At 38.2% G+C, this 21,969-nt stretch overlaps 1 protein-coding gene across 1 annotated transcript in view; it reads left to right on the forward strand.

Annotated features, from left to right (window-relative positions):
- The first annotated feature begins 14,274 nt into the window (after positions 1–14,274).
- LOC124742616 (15-hydroxyprostaglandin dehydrogenase [NAD(+)]-like) overlaps positions 14,275–21,969 on the forward strand; it is a 105,949-nt gene continuing 98,254 nt past the window's right edge. The window contains exons 1-2 of the mRNA XM_047248804.1: positions 14,275–14,477; positions 14,693–14,816. Coding sequence (XP_047104760.1) covers positions 14,385–14,477; positions 14,693–14,816 — 217 coding nt within the window. The 5' untranslated portion in view covers positions 14,275–14,384. The remainder of the gene's footprint in view (positions 14,478–14,692; positions 14,817–21,969) is intronic.

The following is a 21,969-nucleotide window of genomic DNA, read 5'->3' on the forward strand; positions in this document are numbered from 1 at the left end:
ACGTTACATTTGTTTTAGTATGAAGTCAGAAAATATGCATTCTAGAATTCTGCAGCTTTACGTCACATCACACCGTTACTGAAGAACTCCAACTGAAACACTATAAAAATCTAAGAGTTCGTGCTTCCATTAAATAGCCTATTTCCAAACATGTGTTTTTAGAGGTCATTGTTTTCTATTCAAGGACTTGCTGCCAAGGAGTCCTTCAGCACAACCAGCCCTGCGTTATTTTATTAATTAGGCCTACTGTAATGATTAACATGAACTAAGGAGAGTTGTTTCCTAAAGACATTGAGGAGCTTTGCTTTATTTTTTTTTCTTTTATTCCACTCATCACATAACACTGTCTTTAAACTATCCATTTCAGTCTGTAATGACCATCTTCAGGCACGACTAAAACAAAAGAGACCTTATATTATCCTAACACTCTAAAGCGACACTGTCAAAAGAAATCAACAAAATTAGGTTGGCATCGAGAATAGTTATAGTAATATTGTATAAACCAGTTTTAGGCGGACTCCGAACCACGGTGAAATTCGCGGTTATCGCATTAATAAAAACTGCCAGAGGTGAAGAAATAATAAATGACAGCATAATCCCACAGTTAACCAGGGTCGTAACCGACACTGTTAGTTCCACAGTCTGACATTTGAGTCACTGAGCCGCACAATACGAAACTGTCATGGAAGAAACCAAAATGATAGCAGAAGTTTTAACAGGCCGAGCATGAACTGGAGATTCCATGTGGCCTTTCCCCTTTCATGCAGTTAGCTCGTAACTAAACTCAAACGAGCCGAAGGGGAGAGACTGCATAGAAATGTCCTATCGTTACTTTGGTTGATCTTGTCTTACGCGCACCGTAATGCAAATTTGAAAGCTCGTCCATCAGTGTACTGTTATATTATTACGTCAATAATCTTTTCCTTTTTTGATTGTTATAGACTGAAATACTTTGCTTGAGGCGGCCAAATTTCAGTGTTTGCTTTCCTTTTTACACGTACACAACCGCTTCTCATTTCACTGTCAGCAGAGATTGCAGTCTGACTGGGATTGGACACATTCACTGATTTCACTTCTTCACTGCTTTTTGTGCCAGCTTTTTCGGTGATTGCGCAGTTTTCTTCAACTGGTCACTTTCTGAAATTTGAACTTAGTGTTATTGACACTTTCCGTTATTTCTCTGTGGATGTTGAAAGTTTGCAATCGTAATGGTACACTGACGTGTACGTCACGTACATGAATGTGTCTGGAACAAGGACCTGTACACTTTATTTACCAGCAACATCCACTGTACAGATCGTGGCGGTTCACTAGCCTCACAACAATGATTCATGAACGACGGCGGTTCGCACAGGTCATGTCGCGGAGGTGGTTCGCATTGTTGCCGGTTCCACGTGACTATCACGGTAACCGCATACAGGTGCTGTGCGCTCGAAGAAGACGTATATCCTGCAAATTATGTCTTTGCTTGCTTACGTAGAATTTGTTGGTTGCCATCACCGTCATCGATGACAAATCGGAAAAAATACAATAAAAATTCAGTAAATAACTCGCTACGATGAAGTTTAATGCTCGCACTCCGTACTACATTCACAGCAGAGCGCTCAGAACACTACTGAACGCTCATTGGCTGTCGGAGAAATCGTGACGTTGGCGCACAGAACAAGCCTGAATTCGCCGGCCATCGTTTGTGACTCCAGCTATAGTTGTGGAGCTAGTCCTGTGGCAGACCAAATCCCCTCAGGCTGAACAGCAACAACGAACTTAAGACAGCAGCGTCTTCAAAATCCAAAAATTTAGCAGCAGTAATCCATCCAAGGTTGCAAATACGAAGACCATAACTCACACTTCGAGCTTCTTCTTGACCTGCAACAATGCTGGATTTAAAATGTGCCCTGAATGGTCGAAATCAACACTGGTGCCGCTGCAATGGTCTCTGTACCATGGATGTTACGTATTCTACTAATGACAAAGTCAGAGACGGTGATAATTCGTTATGTAAGATGTAAGGCAATGTTCTTTGTTCAAGATAGTCTGTCATGATTACCCCAACAGAACAGCTGATGTACAGCTGCAGTGGAAAGAGAACAATAAAAATGGGAAGACATCCACAGATGCCCCACTGAGAATGTTTGAGGATATGCTTCTAGAGATTTCTTGTAAAGAATAGTAGCCTTCAGAAGGGTCAGGTAAAAGTGTATGTAATCTCCTGAACCTATTCTGGAAGTAAGAACACAGATGACAGCAACATAACACATCAGATTCCCTTCTCCAAAGAACACAGGATTTTTCTGGTGCCTGATGATTGTAAAAGTTGACCTTCATATCTCTGAAGCGACCCCACCTAGCAGCAAAAACCCACCGTCATGTTAGGGCCCCCGTTGTCTCATGCAACTTTTGTGCCCCACAAACTTTTCAGCTCCTGTCATACTTTCAGAGTTATTCTTGGTGGCAATAGTTAGTGACTCAGCCTGTGCGTGTGGGGAGGGGGGGGGGGCGCACCACCAGAGTCTGCATTAAGACTGGAAATTGTTCTTAAAGAAATAAACACTACATACTCGTATGTTGTAACAAATGTGTTTTTCATTATGTTCATTTGTTTGCAGTCTTCTTCATATACAAGGAAATTGTATCATCACACAATTTTCTGTTCTTAGTAGCATCTGAAGGTTCACATGTCTGGCAAGGTATCTATTGTGATCAAGTTGTCAATCTGAAGAAATGTAGATTGTTGTTCTAACCACTCATTTTCCCATCACATCCCAACCCTATGCGACAGATAGTTGGTAGCAGGCTCTAGGCCTGCACAGCAAATCACAGTGCTTCCTCCACCAGATCCCTGAGTGCTTCAGCAATTATGTTATTTCCCTGTATTCAGACATTACTCTCTATCTAGAAGAAACTCCACAGTTTTCTTTGTTCTGTACATTCTGTAGCACATCTTCAATGTTTTAGTGGGTAAACTGTTTTGTTGTTAATAGGACAACGAAACTGTGACCCGATAACTTATCTGCTGTGATGGCCTTTCACTTGTTCCAGAAATATATATGATGCTGGTTCACAAACTGCTAAGATGAGTGGCATTCAACCCAAAGACGCTATCTGGGAAAACATCAGAGTAGTAGCAATTTAGTATGGGAGGTTATCACATATCCACAAATAAACAGGAAGAGAAATCTGTCTTGTTCCAGAGTCTTGAGAAAAATAGCCAAATTCTCCACGATCACATAAAGTATGCTGAGAGTTATTGAACTGTGTTGCCCTCTCCACCTGGGTAAGAAATCACTGCCATTGTGATAACTATTTCCTCGGAATTCCGGCTATCAGGTTATGCTGTGTATCACCCAGTTACAGCTGTCACGGTGTCAACTGCGACTGTTACATGTGCAAAATTAACTTTCTCACTTAACTATTGCTCATATCAATACACTGACTTAAACAGCTGAATTTTCCTTTGGTCTGCGAGAACATCTGCACAAAATTGTAGTGAAACAAGTCCATTCACACACAGTAATGACTTTTTTATTGCCATCCACTGAGCAAAGCTATCTCCATTTTTTTCATTGAATTAGCTTCTGGTTTGTCTTAACTTAATTTTCTACCCAGAATAATAAATGCTTAGTCAAGGAAAGACAAGAGACACAAAGTTGAATAGAACAATTTCTGCTTCACTGTGTATTAGATCAAATAATGCAAATACAAACTTAGCGTATTTGGATCTTACCGAGTGAGGTGCACAGTGGTTAGTACACTGGACTCTCATTTGGGAGGACGTAGGTTCAAACCCCCATCTGGACATCCTCATTTAGGTTTTCTGCGATTTCCCTGAATTGCTTCAAGCAAATGCCAGGATTTTCCTTTCAAAGAGCATGGCCAATTTCCTTCCTGATCCTTTCCTAATCCGAGCTCTAATGACCTCATTGTCAATGGGATGTTAAACACTAATCTCCTCTTCCTCCTCCTCTCTGTATCTTAATTTTTGTGCCAATACCCTTCCTAGCAGACTTCACAACCCATGATCAGGTGAGCTGTTTGGACTGTAATAATGCTGAGGTGGCATGGTGCAAGACACAAGACTATCACAGTGGTGAGAGGAGTTACCTCATGCCACAACCTGACGACGTACTTTGTAATGCCTCAGCCACATATATGACCAGAGACGTGTCCCACTCCTCACAAAGTGGTACTTGTGTCTTACTGCTGCCCATGTTAAGAAGAACTCCACGTCAGCCAGCCATCAGCTCAATGCTGGTAATCCAGCCTCATCCTCAACTCGCCCTTGCCTCCACTACCTACAGGCACCATTTGGCTCGGGTGCCCACTAGGCTGTCATCAACTTGCTCCTAGGTATCTCGAAGGGGTACTGGGCTTGCAGTCCACACCTGGCTGCATCTGGCACCTGACCCACCATATCTGCCAGCTGACTGGTTCCTTGTTGCTGGAGGAGTGCCTTATGTAGCCACGCACTGCAAGGCTGTCCGTACTGGGATTCTAGCAAAGCCACCTTCCCATGCAGCAATACTGTCCCGACTGCTGCCAAACAAGTCACCTCGTATTTTGGTGAGGCGCACTCTGTCACCTGTTGTCTCACACACCATCGAGACGGTGCCTGCAGGTACTGTATGAGATCTTGCTAAATGAAATATGGTGTTGATATCTATGCATTTCTGATTCCTCGACTGCCTCTGAGCTAATTCTTTGCATGCAACATCCTGCTCATCATCGTGATTGGGCATCCTGGTTTTGAAAGTGTCAATGGGGAATGGACCATTCTTGTACATAACAACTGGTGTCAGCGGTGCACAGTAACATTGAGCAGCATACAGCATTGTCATCGGAGCATGCTGAGTGAAGACAAACTGTCTTTTCTTGAACAACACCTCAGAGAGAGAGAGAGAGAGAGAGAGAGAGAGAGAGAGAGAGAGAGAGAGAGAGAGAAACCTATGTGCCCGAATACGTTTTACAATAATGGATGTATCATAAGATAGAACAGAGATTCAGAAGGCTATTACACAGAAATATAATTGAAAGTACACCATACTTATGACAACATATAAAGGTTTTATCCCTGAACCACATATTTAAAAACAACTTTCTCTTTCCAAAAATTAGCAACACACTGTCATTAGTCATACATTAACTAGTAGCTTACAAACAGAAAGAGCTACCAGTTTATGCCTGACTGCCTCAAAATATTTTATGGTTGTTTAAATGGTATAAATCATGCCTATTATAGTTTGGCTTTCAAAACTTATTTTATGCAGCTAAACATGTCCTTGCACTTTATTTTTTGGGATTTGTGAAATATTCACTACCAATATTGCATTTCGTACAGTTCTTCCCTAATCGTACCAAACAAACGATACACATTACAGGATATGACTGAATTTTAATCACACTGTGTCTGGCATTGCAGGCCTACCAGATTTCATGTATTCTACTCTCATTGAAGTGATGGATTGCCTAGCAGAATATTGAAGTGCTGTGCTGCACATGTTAGGCCTTTATTTAGCCATATTTGTAATTTTTCTTTTACGAATGGCCACTTTCCTGAACAATTAAAGTACTCAGTAGTAAAACCACTTTATAAAAAGGGAGAAAGGGATAATGTAAGAATTAATTTAGACATATGTCTATGCCATCAGTGTTTGCTAAAGTTATTGAAAAGGCTGTGTATGAAAGGGTAATTGATCATTTTATATCACATGATTTGCAATCAAATGTACAGCTCGGCTTTAGAAGTAGTTTAACAACTGAAAATGTTATATTCTATTTTCTCTGTGAGGTACTAGGTGGGTTAAATAAAAGGTTTCGGATGGCAGGCATATTTTTCAATTTAACTAAAGTGTTTGGTTGTGTTGATCACAAAATATTGCTCCAGAAGTTGGACCAATACGGAATACGGGAAGTAGCTTACAATTGGTTCACCTCTTCCCTTAGCAACAGACAGCAAGAGTTCATTATTCACAGTGTTGAGAATGGCTGTGATGTGAAGTCTGAGTGGGGTATAGTCAAATGGGGGGAGGAGGAGGGGGGGGGAGGAAGGAGAGCAGGAGGAGGGGGGGGGGGTGCCCCAGGGATCAGTGACGCGGCCACTATTGTTCCTTATTTATATAAATGATATACCCTCTAGTGTTACGGGTAACTCTAAAAATGTTTCCGTTTGCTGATGACACTAGCTTTGTAGTAAAGGATGTTGTGTGCAACAATGGCTCAGTTCAAATAGTGAAGTTCATGACGTAAGCTCATGGCTTGTAGAAAATAAACGAACACTAAATCACAGTAAGTCTCAGTTTTTACAGTTTCTAACACACAATTCAACAAAACCCGATGTTTTAATTTCACACAGTGGAGATGCAATTAGTGAAACTGAACAGTTCAAACTTCTAGGTGTTCAGATAGATAGCAAATTGTCATGGAAAGCTCACATTCAGGATCTTGTTCAAAGACTTAATGCTGCCATTTTTAATATTCGAACGGTATCTGAAGTAAGTGACCGCTCAACACGAAAATTAGTCTCCTTTGCTTATTTTCATTCGCTTATGCCGTATGGTATTATATTTTGGGGTAACTCTTCCCATTCTAAAAGGATACTTTTGGCTCAGAAACAGGTGGTTCGGGCAATAAGTGATGCAAGTTCACGAACCTCTTGTCGACCCCTGTTCACGAGTCTGGATATTTTTACATTGGCCTCTCAAAAACTTATGGACTGACTTATTTTGGGTTCATAAACATTTTACTTTTATCTGTTATTAGTTTTATGTTGTAATATCATGTACTGACATGTTCCATGACCTTGGTGCTTGTAAATAAATAAATAAATACACTGGAAGTAAGTTTCAGAGGCAGAATTCTTCATCATAATTGGAACCAAAATAAATAAATTGAATGTCACACCCACTGATACCCAACCTATAGGCCCACTCCCCAACATACAAGCCTGCTGTTACCCTCTGTCTCTTACAGGGCTGCAGAATCATACTTAATCCCCTGGAGTCATATGAGGCACATATTTCAAGAAATGCAATGAGAAGTTCTTGAGTCATGTGATCTCGTTTCCCATCACTACAAATAATACTACCATAGCCAAACCAAGACCCTGTAAATTCCCCTGGTCCATGCATCTTCTACTTGCAGTAATCAAGGGCAATTGCTTCTCAAAAATTAAGCCTAGGGAAAAAAATAATTTTAAATTTAAAATTAAGTCCCCCATGTTGGGCTCCACGTGGTTAAAAATGTAACCTGAATGATTAAAATCTACAAACATTATCTCAGATAAAGTCCTTAAATCAGTCTATTCTGGGCAATATTCTAGTCAGCTGACCTGGTTGTAGAAGTGAATGAAGAACAAAACACATTAGGGTACATGCATTATTGTTTGCGGCTATTCCAAATACATGTAACACCGTATTGGTGAACGCCATGCTCCTGAATAAAGTTGCTCCACAGAGTCAACCCCCCCCCCCCCCCCCAAAAAAAAAAAAAAAAAAAAACTATTGGGCATCTCTGTTGGCCCCTTTCACGAATCTGGCAGTACGTGTTGAACCACCAAGTGGTGCCATCATCCAGTTCTGTAACCATCACCATTATAAGCTAAAATTTTGTATTTCTTCTTACCCATCTGTTTGTTTCTGTCTCTGCTTCTATCATATTTTACAATTTGTGACAATTTCAGTTTTAAGACAAATACAGAATACTTGAAGACTGAAGATGACTGAAATGAATACTGCAGAACAAATTAGGCACATAAAGTGAACATTACCAGGGATTATGAAACTGTACACCATCAAAGCTCCTTAAAAAAAATTCTGTATGGTTTAAAGTCTGAACAACTGAAATTTCACTGTCAAAACACTGCGGTGTGGAATCAAAGTTGATCTGGATATGTTTCTGAGGACTGTATGAAAGTTCACGAAGCATCAACTAGGATCCCTAAGGTCTATTAACCAACAACTTTTTGACCAAACATATAAAAAGCATGACCAATACACGAAATTTTAATTTCTACCAAATGTGTGCACCAAGGAAGTTTTATCCTGTAAGGCCATGTAACCTCTCATCGCATGTATCTGAGCACCGAACAGCTGAAATACAGTACAAGCTGTTAATTTGAGGAGATAGTAATTCTACTTCTAATACTTCAACAATATAGAAATTTTGTTTATATCATTCTCAATATGTAGGAGTCAAGACTGCACATAGTGACAATAGCACTCGCAACTATCATTTGGTATTTGCTGATTATACTGGTTAACACCACATGGGGGCAGATAGTGACAAAAATTGCAGCATGCAACATGTGTGGGATCATAACTATAGATTGGAACTCGCCCAAACAGCGTATGTTATGCATGCCAACTATGGTGTAAATTATCCATAATAGCTCAAGTCTTATTCAATTTATAAATAATGGAAGGAAACAAAGCCATGATTCCACTAATCCAGTCTGCATTGGAATATGACCCACTCCAATTTCAGTGCTACAGTGGTGAAATAACCCTTCTGATCCTGGAAATGTCCCCAGCATAAGATGAAATTTCATGGTGAGGGAAACCTGCTTCCCAGAGACTAATCCTTTCCCCCTTTCAATACCTCTCCTAAGTCAACACAGTGCCATCTGACATCTACAAGGCATGCTTGTACCGTATTTCTCATTCTTTCATTTACATACTACTTTCTACAAATCCATTTACAAATGAGGGGTTTCAAGAATGTGGAAAAAGTTAAGTTACACATTAACAGACAGAAGCAGCCACTGAAGGTTACTTCTGTAAAGTATGCTAATAACAAATTACGACTAGCAGTGATCTAGATTTTATATTTCTAAGTGCGTATTAGGAGAAAACAGCTACACTGAAAGTAGCCATAGCCCTTCCTTTCACGCTACTCATTTGCTATTTTAATCTAATACTCCAATCAACACATTTAAATAATTTAAAGCAATATTTGCTATTTAAATGCTGCCTAATTCAAGAACTTTTTAATACAAAAGTCAGAATCAAGTGAAATTTACATATGGGAGTCTAAATATTCTGAAAATGTGTAAGACCAGTGACAAATATGGTATCTTTTTACTATGTTTTCTAATATCTGGAGATTTTTTACTTCTACATAGATCTACATCAAAGGCAGATACAGAGGACAGTTGTTGCTGTACCACACATTAAGGTTTCTTCCAATTTGGAATAGGATTAGTAGCCTAAGTTTTTTCCTATGCTCACAACTGTCCTACACCATACTCAGGACAAATCCCTTCCATTGGCTGATGAATCAGTAAATTTTGTTCACTTGTGATGGAAACACTACTGAAAAATTTATCTACTCTTGCTAACATAAGGCATTTCAGTCAGTGTAAGCCAAGAGAGTAATACAACTTAGGCAGAAAGCCTCATCACACTGGATATTGCAGGTCTGCAGTGTAACTGCAAGGCAAAAATCGGCAGGAATTTCAGCCACAGGAACTCTGAGTCCCATTTGCAATGCATAGAAAAATCTAACCAAATGAAATGTTCAGGAGATTCAACAACAAATTTTGACACTTATTATCACTAGTTATAAAGGCAAAATTTTTAAGATTGCAATTACTATAATGCAACATTTACATTCACTGTCATTCTGTTTCCAATTTTTGTCTATGCTGGTATAGCAGAATAATATTTGTACTACCCATATGTCTAAAGTCTCATAAACTAAGGCTGTACTCTGCAAAACTGAGTTAAGTGAATAGTAGAAGATACTCAACAATGGGGATTATCGAGTCTGTGGGGTCCATCCAGAGAAAATAAAACAAAATACCGTGGTAGGCTGCTTCACATTCTAATCACATAATGAGCATAGGAAGAAAGACTGCTTTGTGCACACTGTAATGAGTCTAATCTTGTCTTTGTTGCCTCTAGGGATGGTAAGTAGGATGCTGGAAGTAAATTTCTAGATTTTACATTTAAAACTGGTTCTTGAAACTTTGTAAGTAAATTTTTGTGGGATAAGCCACACTCAGAAGTGTATGCCTTTCAGCATTTCAGGGAATACTGGTGTGTGAGTGTTCACCAGTGAGGTTCTCAGCATCATGTAGATTTCCTTTCATATTTGGAAGTCCCTAACACAATATGATTGTAATTTCATACTATAGTTTCACCAACAAATATTGGTGCTCTAGGAGAAAATAAATGCCACTACTTTAACCTGGGAAAGCAGTTACGAATGTATTTAATAGCAAATTTTCAATGATAAAAGTGGTAACAAAAAAGAATTAAATAAAAATATGAATATTGGAATATTACATAACCTCTGTGCCAAGATGTTAAACTGTAATATATCTTCATCATGTTACTATATAAATTGAACAGCATCCTTAATTCCAATAGAATTAGCAGATCTTTCTTTGTTTCTGTCATCCACTACATTCTTTTCTGATTATCCCACCTGTCTTGCTGTGTGCAAAAATGCATATTTTTGCTTACATGTTTTACTTCAAATATTTGATTCACTTATAAGAAAATTGATCTCAGAAATAAGAGAAACAGCTCACTTGAAAGTGTCCAACATGAATTATGTGTAAAAGACACACAAGCTGGTGACTGGAACAAAAAGCACAGCAGGACAAGACTACAGAAAAATTAACAAAACATAATTATAACAAGTGCCTTCCCTTCTTAATTAGCCAGCCGAAGTGGCCGTGCGGTTAAAGGTGCTGCAGTCTGGAACCGCAAGCAGTTGAGTCCCATAGTGCTCAGAGCCATTCGAACCATTTTTTTTTTTTGACCTTCTTAATTTTTGAAGTCTCATTTCTTGGTGGATCAAAGAGGCCTTTGTTTCAAATGCTTGAATATCCTGCTGCAGCCATTAGCTACAAAGTATTACTGTACGCAGGAGTCCCAATGCAGGGGCAAGGGATACCTCCTGCTGTTGCTGACCGCCACCATGTGAAGAGTCAATTTATTGTGGACAAACGGTCCATGTACCAGCATTTACAATTTTTTGTGTCTAAACCCTGCAATTCCTGTTCTAGACATAAAAGCTCAAAGGAAACCATTTTCCGTGTCATTAAACTTTTTAGCACCACATTACTGTTTTTGATTTTAAAATCACCATTCCACAAACTAATTAATGGTACTAAAAACAATGATGATGAGACTTACCAAACAAAAGCGCTGGCAGGTCGATAGACACACAAACACACACACAAAATTCAAGCTTTTGCACCACACACACATCCATCCGCACATGGCCTTTACAAATGTGTGTGTGTGTGTGTGTGTGTGTGTGTGTACGCGTGCGTGCGTGCAAGTGTATACCTGTCCTTTTTTCCCCCTAAGGTAAGTCTTTCCGCTCCCGGGATTGGAATGACTCCTTACCCTCTCCCTTAAAACCCACATTCTTTCGTCTTTCCCTCTCCTTCCCTCTTTCCTGATGAAGCAACCGTTTGTTGCGAAAGCTTGAATTTTGTGTGTATGTTTGTGTGTCTATCGACCTGCCAGCGCTTTTGTTTGGTAAGTCTCATCATCTTTGTTTTTAGATATATTTTTTCCCACGTGGAATGTTTCCCTCTATTATATTCATATAATTAATGGTACTCTTAGACATACTCAAAAAATAATTGCTGAAGTGAACCACCACCTATCTCAGAATCTTCAATTACATAGCTATCTACATACAGTGTACCAACAAAGCAATAAGAAGAGGGAACAAACAAGATTATTGGTTATGTGGACATAAGGGTAACAGATTCATTGGGAAAATTCCAAGCAATGGTAGTGCAAGCATAGAAAGGCACACTATAAGCACAACTAACAAAGAGTAATTTTCTTTCACAATCACAGAGGTAGTATTTTCTTAAGACTACCTTCCTCACATTATTACACAGCACTGTTCTGTTTATCAGTTTTAGTAAACTGCCTAATGGATATCAATCCCAAAAAGCACTGATACTTAGCTTACACAATCACTGATAATGACTACATTCAATTTGTGTGTGGCTTATGAGATTATGTCCACTGCGTTTGACACCCTTGTTGTGTGTAACAAGTGTCTCATCATATACAGGAAAGGGATAAATTGCTTGCACATCGTTATAGGTTTACTGGTACCAAAGTATGAATAACAAGTCAACAAATGAAATCACTTAAATATTGAACCACAGTGCTCCACTGTTTGTTTCTTATATCTTTCAAAGTGCAATTTCCTTTTCTTCACTACAAGTTTACTTGTGATTACACATACTAATTTCTTCTTTTTTTTTTCACCTGACAACTAGTGAAGTTTTTTCTTATCAACAAAACAAAATATTATGTTAATGAGCCATGTTTATTACAAATGTTGAGGTCTAAACTTTCGGTATTTAATCCGAATAACATCCGACGACTGATCAAAATACCAAATGTACTATTTCTATTTAATTTTTGAATGTTGGAAATAATTTGACTGAAGCCAATGGCAGTCACACTTCAGTTTACTTAAAAACACAATAACACCCAACCATTACGCCAAGTGTCCATTAAGAAACCTCGTCTTTATATGCACGCATCGTTTTCAGAAGTTTGCATTTCTTTTAAATGCATGTCTCCATAGTATAATTACTCCCAGAAAATATAATGTGCAGCACTAATATTAAGCCGCAGTCAGACTTTCAAGGAGTGTGGTCGAGGTAGCGCGGGAGGGTGTATGGGAGGTGACTCATGATGCAAAAATTAAACCAAATTACATCATGTCAACCACAACAGCCTTTTTTTTCTTTTTTTTTTTACGATTTCTAAGCGGTTGGTACATAGCATGGCCTCGACACACACAGTTGTCACTCTAGGCATTTGCATTGACTAGAGCTCCAATCACTCTTGGTCTTCACATTTCGAACGACTCTTTCAATCCCTCCTCACTCTACATACATTCAATACACATCTCTACATAAATTTATATAGTGTCTGCGTGAAATATAAACAGGGATAAGTATTAAGAATTACTTTGCCTATTTCGCCACGTTTGATGTTTTTTGTACATAAATAATCTGCACGTCAGTATGTAAACAGGTTGCTTCAATAAAATTATGCCGATTATCACCTGAAATTCCGTATCAAATTTAATGAATCACCTACATTCAATGATCAGCCACCTTGTTATAAAGATGTGCACTTTTCTGTTGACAACAGATAACCCACATCAATTACGCAAATCCCAGCGTGATTATACTGTCAGCTAGGTTACATATCTGTATTCAGTAGCCCCATAATTCATCATTTTCCATAACATAAATCCTTCAATGCATCCGCGCACATACGTCATACAGGTCCACGCCGTAGTCACTGGTTAATAATCATTACGAAATCTTATTTACGTGTCGCTGAGCAACACGTGGTAACAAAATAATGTCTTTGAATATTTCTTGCCAAGTGAATTTGGGATGGAATTCAATATTTTTAATATTTAGTTTCACATTTCCACATACCTCATTATGGTTTTCTGTTACGAATATGGGCAATTCTTTAAATTTTTTGTAAATCGCAACAGTTTCTGATGCGGTTGATGCCATCTCGTAGACACTCACGGGAACTTCTTGAATAGTTCAAGCCTCAAGGTATCGATTATAGAGTGTATCGATGTTTCGTTGCCGAACTAAAAGCGCGAATCGGATGCGATCTTCACAAACAAGACTATACCCTTTCTGCTTGTACGAACGCGAACTAACTGTATTAAATGTGTGTTGTAGGATATATGACTGTTCCCTAAATGCAAGGCGTCGATGTTTTGGCGATTGTATCGATTATTATCATTCACCTCGACATCTGCACATTTCACCAGAAATGAGAAAGACGTAGTGCGGCAAACGCTGTTGAAGTAATTGACATTAGTGTGACTAATTATGGAGTAAGAAAGTATGATGACGATGCAAACGGATGCATAAATCGTAATGTCTGATAGCGCTTCATAAAGAAGTCAACGTTTGCTATTTCGTTTATTTTTAACATTTTCTTTTTTTTTACTTACGAATTTGAAGCAGTGAGAAAAAATTATAGATGATCACTAATCAAATTATATTTCTTTCGTAGGAATAAAATTATCACATACAGTTTCAAAACAGTTTTCTTCGTTTTCCTTTGTTGTTTTGCTGATTGATTAGTAGAATTTTGTATGATACTGCAAGAGTTCTTGATACACGCAATTGTAAAAAATGATCCAGTGTAACTAATGCGACATGAGTGATATTGTTATTTTTTGGCTACGGTCAAGGAGTAGTAATGTCAAATATCTCGTCCAATCTATATTTCTAGCGTCATCGTAGCGTGAAATATCTTGGCAGTTAAAGGCTTTGACGAGTACTGTCAGATGAAACACCGGTACTCTGTCAAAATATGTACATATATTAGTGTCTCAGTAGTTGGTAGAATATTGACATGGATTTGAAAGGGAAAGTAGCCCTAGTAACAGGAGGAGCTGCAGGAATAGGTCGCGCTTACTGCGAAGAGTTGCTGAAACATGGGGTGAAGGTAATGAATTGCGTAATTTGGGACATGCTTCGATTTTGTTGATGTATTTTTGCAAGAAGAATAAATTTCTACATTAAGCGTGTAGTGTAACCGACGACGCGTAGACCGTAATAGTGCTGTATCAGCACTTCGATACTTGAGATAGAATTCCATATTGTAATGATAGTGTGGAGGAACGCCATGATACAAAGATTAACAAAACACCAATGTTACAGGTTTCTATATGCGATATAAATGCTGAGGCAGGGGAGCAGCTTGTTCAACGGTTGGAAGAAAAATATGGCAAAGACAAAGTGCTGTTTTGTCAGTGTGATGTCACGGATTACCCCCAATACGAAGGTTTGCTACATTTTGAGTATTGCGATCGCTCGACGTTTTTGCATGCTTAACATATAAATACTTCAATATTTACGGTTCTGCATGTGATAAAATGACAGTCTAGTAGTGTAGAAGCCACCTTATCATAATCATTTTTTACTCATCTGTCAAATTTAAAATCCGTCCTTTTTGCGAGTGAGTGAAATACAAAGAGCGTCAGAAAAATATTTTTCTCGTTTTCGAAGTAGACCAAATGAGCATATGCCACAGTTTTAAAGACTGTAGACTAACCAGTAGGGGTTAAGGAGGGGATGGTGCCACATTTAAAATACGGGCACCGTTAAACAATTTCAGTTACTCACCACTGCAACCTCTGTGTAATTGGTTGACAGTTCCTTATTAGAACAGTTGCTGACTGTGCTGTACCGTTACGTAAACATGGTGTGATGCTGTGAAAAGTACAGTTTTTGAATAGCACAATTTTTGTACACCTAGGTAACTGAGGCACATCATACTCATCCTCCCCATTTATTGGGAGCTGCTGTATTTAAAATTCCATACACTACTTGAAACACTTTTTGTAAAGTAAGTACAACACTGCATTAATCTTGATGGTTGCACTTGGGGAAGATTTCAATAAACCTGTGGGCCTAGATTTCAACACTCTTGAAGTGTACCTGCAGCCCATCAAAATAATTTATTTGGGCAGTAATATATAACTATGTGGAGTAATAGGTCCAAAGTAAGTTGCTTTCTCATTGACTTGGGTAATATGTTATGAAATTATAGAGAGAATTGTATTAAATCAGAAGTGAGTGAGGAAAAAAATCACAAAAGCCATGAAAGAAGTAAAATATGGCATGTCTCTTAAAACTGCTGTAGATCTGTTTGGGATGTCTAGTGTAGTGCATTTGATAGGGTGAGAAACATGAATGCAGATAATATTACTCTGGGTGACAGTAATCGAGCACCAGCTTCACTCATGGTATACAAGTTTTCAAAGATGAGGAATTTAAATGTTACAATTACATTATTAAAAGTTAGAAATATTAACTATGCACTGACAAACAAATATATCTTGCTTACAAAATGCAAAACTAATGGGCTCTAGCATACATAGTAGTAAGGACACAAACAAAATAACAGATTTGACTGGGTCAGGGATGTTATCTGCTTCCCTTATGGAAACCTGAAACCCAAGAGCAACAGCTGTTAATAAAAGGAAACATCAGACAGATATATATTTTGTATTAGGGATAAGATACTCATTCAGTTACTTTCATATAAGACTGAACATACACCATGGATGTATTAGTAGGTTTCTTGCCTCCGGAAGGAAACAGCACAACTGAATATGAACCTAGCACAAGCAAACAAAATCCAGCAATTTTGTTGTGTAGTCTTAGGCCAACAACATCAAAAGCAAAAGACTGCAATCAAGCACAAGTAAATGAGACCTAGGTGAAGATATCAGTCCTTTTCCAAAGGCACTTGGAAAAGCCAAAACTGGCAGAAGAAAGAAGAAAATGATTGGGGCCAAAGAAAATCAAATCAGGAAAATAAACAAAAAATTAAATTGGAGGTTGCGAGAAAAGTTACGCTGAACAAATTTTCTGAATGTGATGATGATTAAGCCGTTTTACAGGGCAAGTTCGATTGTGAAATTATGGACTTAAGTAGTGATTATTTAAGGACTAAATGTAAATGTTTTTGAATCTGTGATGTTTGTAGGAAAGAACAATGATATTTATCTGTAATTTTTTGCATTTGCAACCACAGATATGTTATACGACTAGTACATCAATATTTAATATATGTTTTGTTGACTTAAAAATAAAAACAACTGTTGTTGTTTAGGTGTTGAAAATGTCACATGAAGTGTTGAAAAATGCTCCATTCTCAGGGTGGATTTCAACAAAAGCATGCCTCAGCTGAGATGTAATATTTGACCTTTCATTCATTACTGGAACTGTGACAAAAATTTGCAAGTGCTAATTACAAAACAATAAAATTGGTTTGATAGGAACAGTTTTATAATCTAATAGTTTGTGCAATGTGTTCCTCCTTTGTATTTCTTGCAGAAGTGGTGTCATATCAGGGAAGTTCAGGAGATGTCTTCTGTCAACTTTCCATACTAGAAAACCTATCTTTGAATGCCATGTACATTATTTGATGACACCATCCTTCCTTTACTGCCACTGGTTTGGTCTGTGGTGCATATCCAGTGTGTGTGTGTCACTCAATTTTCCCTCCTCCATCTCTCTTCCAGGACCAATTCAATCACCACTAGTCTCAGTAGCATGCCCTGCCAGCACACCCACTTCTTTTGGTGCATGTATTACATAATTTTTCAAGTCATTATTGTGCGTCGTGATAAAACTGAAACACAATTAAACACCAAACATCACCTGAAGTTCATTTCATTAGCAGGATACAGGGAAAATGAAGACAATCAACAAAGAGACAGCTTACAAAATGTGTGCATCCCATCTACGAATATTGCTCCAGTACAAGGGACCCATACTAAATAGTACTATATGGGGATATTGAACATTTTTGAAGGAGGCCTGTGCAAGTAATTACTCATTTAACTTGATATTGTAATCACTAAAATAAAATCGCATACCCTATCAACCTGTGAAGTTTCAATTCATTTCCTCTTCCTCTTCTGGGTGCCTCACTTTCCCTCCCCCCCCCCCCCCCCCCTCCCCCTTTTACGCAGTGTGATATCACACATAAAAGACAAGAAATGCAGGGGAGGTGGTGAGCACAACATAAGTTTACACTTAAATGTGTGGAATTGTGGAATTAGATACATAATGATAATTTGGAGGGCAAATCATATGATGCATATAATTTTTATGTAATTGTCTTGATTTTTTTTTTTTTTTTTTTTTTTTTTTTTTTTTTTTTTTTTTTTTTTTTTTTTTTTAACAGAATTAAGTTTTGGCTGTACAATAGTCATCTTCCAAATCTGTCATTCTACTGCACTGCACTGCGCTAAGTTAGAACCCTGTAAAATAATCAGTTTTGACAAATATTATTTTTACATGTCATTACTTGTTGCAGTGCAGCAGAATGAGAGATTCTGAAGATGGCTGTTGTATTGTTGAACCTGGTAATTCTGTTCAAGAAACTTTGCAATAAAGACCTTTTTTTTTTTAAAAAAAAAACACAAACACTTAAAATTCATATCTGACAATGTATTACTGTTCAAGAATTCTCCAGTGCCAGAAGTAAAATAGTTCAGGAAAGAAACTTTTAATTTACATATGAAAACACTTTTTCTTACTCTGACATTTTGCTTCAATGGCTAAATGCTGTAGCTTTGTAACAGTTTATTTTACTGACCCGTGATTGAGGTAGGTTTACTAAATGGCAACTGCGCATTTGTAAAGATCATTATTACTCTCTCATTACTTTCTTTTGTGCAGTGAATACTTTTTGCAGAATTGAGTACTCCTAAATGTTATCCCAAAGGATGTCAGTGAATGAAAATATGTTAACTTACCAATTTATACACAATTCAACATTAATTACTCTAAGTGTTTTAGCAGTTATTTGACTAGGTGGTTTAATTGATAATCTTAATTGCAAGCTTATATGCCAGCTGATGATGGCGCATATCCACTGAAACAATTTTGAGCAAGAAAAGTAAGGGAAAAAAAGGGTTGAGCACATACTTAAAGATCTTCCTACTGAAATATCTGCTCTTGAGCTACACAAAGTAAAGTATGACCTCCTCCCCCCACCCCCACCCCACTCCCGGAATCCCAGCCATTTATGCTATTTAAAATATTATAGGCACATTTATGGGGATGTATCTTAAAGATTAATACATATTAAAATAGACCATGCTTAAGGTTTATTTTTCATATTTACTGTAGTTCTTTGACACGGTAAAAAATTTGTAATAATGATGGCAGAAAGTAAAATTATTCTTACAAAAAAGTGTGAGTTCTTGAGCAAATTCATGTGTATATTGGAATCACATGTTGGATGATGCTTTGTCACGAGATTCATCAGTAAAAAAGATGAGATGAAGGCAAATAAAACAAAACTAATTATACCAGCAGTGTCTGTAGCAACAAAAGCAGCGATTAAAATTCTAAAACAGATTGACATTTACCTCAATATGAATCTTTGTCAAACTCTTCCCAATCAAATATTTCTCCCTGCGATCCAAAATGATCGAATACTTCCCCATTAGTTTTGATCATTCAACAAATTTGACATTTGTAACAGTGTTACAGCAAAACATAAGTATATGCATCAAACTCATGACAATGCAAGTATGCATTGGCTCAGTCAGTTGTGATGACAACTCTTATGTTCACCACTGTTTCTTACAATGTTGCTCTAGAAATTGACAACGAAAGGCAGCATCTGTCATGGGCCAGGTAGTGAGATGTCCGTACATTGTTCTTACAGAAAATGAGCCCAGTTTTTGAGTGACAGGCGTCTCCTGCTTCGAAAATTGTGGGCTGAGATATACTTGGTTGTGGGCTTCTGAACACAGCATTGTGACCAGTGTTATGCTCAGGCTTTACTGCCTAAGTGTGGACTAATAGATGTGCAACCAGTGTATCATCAATAGTTTGACAGTAATCACAGTGGAGCAACAAGCTTTGTGCATCACCAAATCAAGTATTCAAGATATTCTCCAGAATGCTTTGAAGAAGAGAGAAATGTGGGTAAAGTTTGTCTCGCATATCTTGAGAGTTCTGAACAGAACTGACAGGGCTGGGATGCCTGTTGTGATTTTATTCAAATGAAAATGCAGACATTCTTTTCTGGAAAAGAATCATCATAGGTGATGAGACTTCGTTACAAATACAAACCTACCACAAAACAACGAAGTGTGGAATGACTCTTTAATGGTTCACAAAGACCAAAGCAGGTGCAAATGTGATGCACGAGTTGATCACCATTCCAAAAGAGGACTTTTCTGACAGTTTCACATGGTTGTATGAACAGGGTGAGTTGGGGGATGCATGGGCGGGAGGGGGGGGGGGGGGGGAAGGTAGACAATGAAGAATATCTGAAGTGTTAAAACCACCATCTTAATCTTACTCTATTTTTTACAGTCTCATAACTTTTTGGACTCACAAGATGTATGTATGTGTTTTCATCAACAATTATAGACAGTAACTTGGAACTTCACTTTTCATTTATTATATATAGTTGATAAAATCTGTGCAGATGAACTGTATTGTCCACTCCACCCCCAAGTTTGATGCTACCTCATATTTTCAAAGCCAGTTAATAACTTTCACAAAATATCATTATTTGTTTCCTCACTTTATGAAGTGGCAATATGTGTATCATCTGCAAAAGTAATTGATTCAAATGCCTGACCTAAATGAAATACTGTATTGTTAATATGAAATATGAACTCTTAACTGCCCTATAGTTAGGTACTATGGTATTCCCATTGCAGTTTCTCCAGATGCAGAAGCAGTGTCAGCCTTCTGAGGTTTGTTGTAACTTAACTACATTTCAGTTGTTGAATCGGAAGTGTACCAAATGTGTGCAGAGTGATATACCCATATGTATTATAAAAAATGTACGCATGTACATATGTACCACATCTACTCCTATACCACTGGATCAGTTTCAACCAAATTCAGTACCCGTATCACTTACTGTCTGGAAAGAATCAATGGTTGGGTAAGGACCATTTACCCATCGAAGGGGTGTAGGTGACAAGAAGTGCAGCCCACGATATGCAAATACCCAGACTTTATTCATCAAGTATTTGATGATGAGAGAACTTAGTGACTTGCAACAAATTTTGCAAATCATTTCAAAAATGCTTTAAAAAAAAAAAAACATTTTCTTGATGACAGCGCCCCCCTCCCCCCACAAAATCATGAAAGGGAAAACATTTTCACTGTTCATGCAGTAAAACTGCTGCATCAGTTGTGTTTTAATTTGTTACTTGTTTACTACTAACTGTACTCACAATACACTTTGTAGACAGTCTTCACATAGACAACTGAATGTACCTGCAAAATTATATCATTGTACAATACATAGTTCAGGACGTATGACATCATAAACACTGAGATGTGTGAAAAACTGCTGAAGCATCCATGAAGTTCAACTATATTACTTCTTTGCTACTAACTCCAGTCACAACACATTTTGTAGACAGTATCCACATATGCCACTGAATGTACCTAAAAAATTATATCATTGTGCAGCACATAGTTGAGAAGATATAAGCGATAATCATTGAGCTGCATGAAAAGGAAATTGTAGGACAAAATTTGCTGGAGACACAGGTGAATGATGTGTACAGATAGGTATATAAAAAAAAAACAAAGATGATGTGACGTACCAAATGAAAGTGCTGGCAGGTCGACAGACACACAAACATACACACAAAATTCAAGCTTTCGCAACAAACTGTTGCCTCATCAGGAAAGAGGGAAGGAGAGGGAAAGACGAAAGGATGTGGGTTTTAAGGGAGAGGGTAAGGAGTCATTCCAATCCCGGGAGCGGAAAGACTTACCTTAGGGGGAAAAAAGGACGGGTATACACTCGCGCGCACACACACACATATCCATCCACACATATACAAACACAAGCAGACATATTTGAAGACAATGTGAATGAACAGTTTGTTGCTGGTCATTCCCACATAGAATGCATCACAGTGTAGGCAGGTCAGTTGGTTAATCACGTGGGTGCTTTCACACATGGCTCTGCTTTTGATCGGAAATGAAAAGTACACCTTCCGGGTTACTCCGCAAGCCACGTGACGGTGTGTGGCAGAGGGTACTTTGAGTACCTCTATCGGTTCTGCCTTCTATTCCAGTCTCGTATTGTTCGTGGAAAGAAAGATTGTCGGTATGCTTCTGTGTGGGCTCTAATCTCTCTGATTTTATCCTCATGGTCTCTTTGCAAGACTTATGTAGGAGGGAGCAATATACTGCTTGACTCCTCGGTGAAGGTATGTTCTCGAAACTTCAACAAAAGCCCATACTGACTCCTGAGTGTCTCTCCTGCAGAGTCTTCCACTGGAGTTTGTCTATCATCTCTGTAACACTTTCGCGATTACTAAATGATCCTGTGACGAAGCGCGCTGCTCTCCGTTGGATCTTCTCTATCTTTTCTATCAACCCTATCTGGTACGGATCCCACACTGTTGACCAGTATTCAAGCAGGG

This window comes from Schistocerca piceifrons, unplaced genomic scaffold (assembly GCF_021461385.2).
Source record: "Schistocerca piceifrons isolate TAMUIC-IGC-003096 unplaced genomic scaffold, iqSchPice1.1 HiC_scaffold_2316, whole genome shotgun sequence".
NCBI classification, from domain to species: Eukaryota; Metazoa; Arthropoda; class Insecta; order Orthoptera; family Acrididae; genus Schistocerca; species Schistocerca piceifrons.